We start from the raw sequence: 3,461 nt of genomic DNA on the forward strand, positions 1-3,461 counted from the left end.
ATGCGAGATCCGAGCAGGCGACTGAACTGCGCGGTCGCATTCCGCCCAGACTTCCCCTCCGCCAGCGGCCTGGTTGCTTTGAGATGAGCTGAAGATGTCGGTTTCGGGGCTGAAGGCCGAACTGAAGTTTCTGGAGTCAATCTTTGACCCAAACCACGAGCGATTCAGAATAATTGACTGGAAACCCGATGAGCTGAGTTGTCAGTTCAACGTAACGAGAGAGAAGCTGCTGATCATCCACTGCAACATCACGGTGAGTGGAGGCCAGCTCCGAGTACCACTGCTGGGGCTAACGCAGCCTCCGACTACCCGCTGGAACCTGAGCGCTTGCCCCTGTTTACATCTACCAAACAACGAGTACCTTGCTCGTGTTTTTATTTCATATTCGGCGACAAAGAAACAACGCATCTAACCATCCGGGGGGAAACCAAGGCGCAGTGTTATTTATATTCACTTTTCAAAATTAAAGCGCACAACGGGACGACGCGGCGGTAGCCTCTAGCTAGCTGAAAGTAACGCTAGCTTGTTCTGCTAGCCAAAAATAACTGCGTTACTACTCACAGAACTACAACTACGAACTTTATATGATCCGAACGCCTCTGTCGTGGCTCCGAGACGATTTAGTTTGAAACTGGGTCGCTTTAGCGTTGTCATTTTTAATTTTAAGACGTCGTTTTAATAAGTGCGTTTGTGTAAAATGTGACGTCCAGTTCGTGATCCGTAACGTTTAAAGGAATGTTGTTGTTCAGTAAATAGACTGATCCCTTAATGAACTTTTTGGCACGTATTAGTGGTAAATTAAGCCGACACCTTAACCTACTTTGGTGAGGTGTAAAGCGGGCACTTTAACTTCTTTTATAGGTTTTATTTAATTAATCACTGACCCAACGATCTGTGCTCTGTGTGCACATTTAGTCTCAATGAGCAATTGTGCAAAAGTCTTAAACACCTTTTCCTTTCAATTTTTTTTACTCCTAATAGATGCATTTATTGTAAGTTGTTTTTAAAAGATATTTCTTGAGGGTTATTTTTTAATTGCACGTTTGGTGTTGTTTCTCTTGTTTAGTCTAGTATCTGACTATTTTCAAATGCATATTTTTATTTGATGAACAACACAATCTGCCCCATGATCCATGCACATATTAAATTGCTCTAAACTCAAGGGATGAACTTTGAACTCTTGTGAATTGCATCTTTGTCATATTTTTTACCTGCAGTTGGTCATAAACACACAATTTGTTCCCGTTTCTTTAGTTAAATCCATAAAAGATGCTTAAAATAACACTCTACCAGACATTAAATAGTGTTTTGGCACTAACAAAACGATTCACGAAAAGGAAAAGGTAAATAATCAACTGAAGGATGCGATACTCAGTGCTTTGCTGAATTTTTATTGTTCAATGTTTTTGTCATCCACTTACCTAATTCCTTAAGCACACCCTGCACAATATACTACCATGATCAGGTACAAGAACTAGACAGAAAAGTAGAAGATAAAACAAGAAGCCAAAGTCCACTTTAAAAGGCCTTCAGCAGGTCTTAAAAACCACCAAAGCCCCTTTAAAAGACAACAGGAAAATCTACCTCATTAGAAGTAAAGTATAAACAATTAAGTGTGGTTTAAAACTCTCCTTCAAACCTGTTTTCAATACCCCCCCCCCCCCCCCCAAAAAAAAAAAAACCTCCTAATTCAGATGTAAGAAGTGAAGCACAGTTTTGTCAGAGGTCTTGTTTTTGTAATGTTCAGGTGGCACAGATCAAGAACCTGTGTGATATTCTGACCACATCCTTCTTTCTCTGCAGAAACACACAGTTCCACTTGCATGATTTTGGGGACACAAACACACTTGTTTTAAGATGACATTTAGATGCAACTCATAGCATTCTGGCGGTGTTTGTGGGTTGAAGTGTTTCTATAGAAACAGCATGATGTTTCTGTAGGGAAACATGAAGGCTACTCGGTGGAATATTGGTCTAAGTTTAAAATAAGCTAAAAAGCTTTCGTCCTGTTTGGGTTATATTTTAGAATAACATTCAAACTGGAAATGGAAGGCTTATTATTATATGATATGTTATATAGGGTTAGTTATATAGGGTCTCTGCCTCAAGCAGATGAGTTTAAGAGCATCTAGTCCACAAGTGATAGGATTAGGGCCTCATCTGCAGTAAAGCGGCCGATGCTCTGGTTAAAGAACTGTGTTTATAGTATATAGTTGACACACGGTTGTGCGCAGCAAAGTGCTGTTCTTTTACGGACCAGCACGTGGCAGTGCGCTTTAAAACCTGTGCCTAAGTTGTAAGAAATGGGTGTAGAAGAAGAAAAACGGGCGTAGAAGAAGAAATGTATGACGTCACACAACTTTATTTTGTTTCTATTTATTCATTCATATTCTTATTTTAATTTTGAAGTGTTTTTTTTTTTTCTAAGTGTGGAGCTATCTGCCACATTTGCCCTTGCTGCCTCCTGTTTTGGCCTTGTACCTTTTAGTTTTTAAGTCTATTTTGGAGTGTAAATTATGTTAAATAAAATAAAACTTCATTGAAATATCCACTGCAACTTTCCTTCTCAGTTTTGTTTGCATATTATCTTATTCTTAAAGTCATCAACAGTTTCACTCTATAAAATTGAATCAGACTTTTTTTATAATTGTAAGAAGAACATTTGATGTTATTATAAATTAGAAACCTCAAATGGTATTGTAAATATAATTTCCATCATGAATTAAAAGAAAGCTTTGCTGCCTCACAGGGAAAATCCCAACATTTTAATTTTGTTATTAAAAATATGATTTTTTATTAGTACTGGTCAAAAGAGAAATTCTAAGACATCCTTTAGGTTTATTTTCCAGATAAGTAAATTTACATAATAAATTACTAGAACATGCAATTCATTCTTCCAAGCCTTTCTGCACACAGATTCATCTTTCTGCATCCCTTCAGAGATCTGCTTCCAAACATTCTGTGCCATTTGAACATCTTTATGATCTCTCATAGAGGGATCATATAAATGCTGTTACATCCGGATACGTTCAGCAAGAGCAGCTTCGTGTCCGTCCACGGTGCGTGCACTAGCCTTTGCGGAGTTTAAAAAGAATCGGAGGTGCACGACATGCACCAAAACGGCGGACGGGGCCAACGTGCAGGGGTGGGGACGGCGCCATTGCGTCACTTTTGGCGCGTGCACCTTCGCGCCCTGCGCAACCCGTCGAGTATAAATCTAGCTTAAGAGATGAGATGAGGAGCTCCGTCATCCAGGGGGAGCTCAGAGTGGAGCTCCTCTGCATCGAAAGGAGTCAGATGACAGCTGTCAGCTTAGCCTGTTAACTTTAGTGTTAGCCCCGATGCTATCACCATATATACAGGTGCTGGTCATAAAATTAGAATATCATGAAAAAGTAGATTTATTTCAGTAATTCCATTTAAAAAGTGAAACTTGTATATTATATTCATACATTACATAC

The 3,461-nt window shown here is 39.3% G+C and overlaps 1 protein-coding gene across 2 annotated transcripts in view; it reads left to right on the forward strand.

Annotated features, from left to right (window-relative positions):
* The window catches only part of LOC106526824 (ubiquitin-conjugating enzyme E2 Q2), a gene marked incomplete in the record, with an annotated part of 18,822 nt that continues 15,361 nt past the window's right edge, over nucleotides 1-3,461 (forward strand). The window contains 1 exon segment of one of the 2 annotated variants that reach the window (XM_014021510.1): nucleotides 1-253. In XM_014021510.1, the coding sequence (XP_013876964.1) occupies nucleotides 95-253 (159 nt within the window). 2 annotated transcript variants of the gene reach the window in all.

Source organism: Austrofundulus limnaeus, unplaced genomic scaffold (genome assembly GCF_001266775.1).
Source record: "Austrofundulus limnaeus strain Quisiro unplaced genomic scaffold, Austrofundulus_limnaeus-1.0 Scaffold296, whole genome shotgun sequence".
NCBI classification, from domain to species: domain Eukaryota; kingdom Metazoa; phylum Chordata; class Actinopteri; order Cyprinodontiformes; family Rivulidae; genus Austrofundulus; species Austrofundulus limnaeus.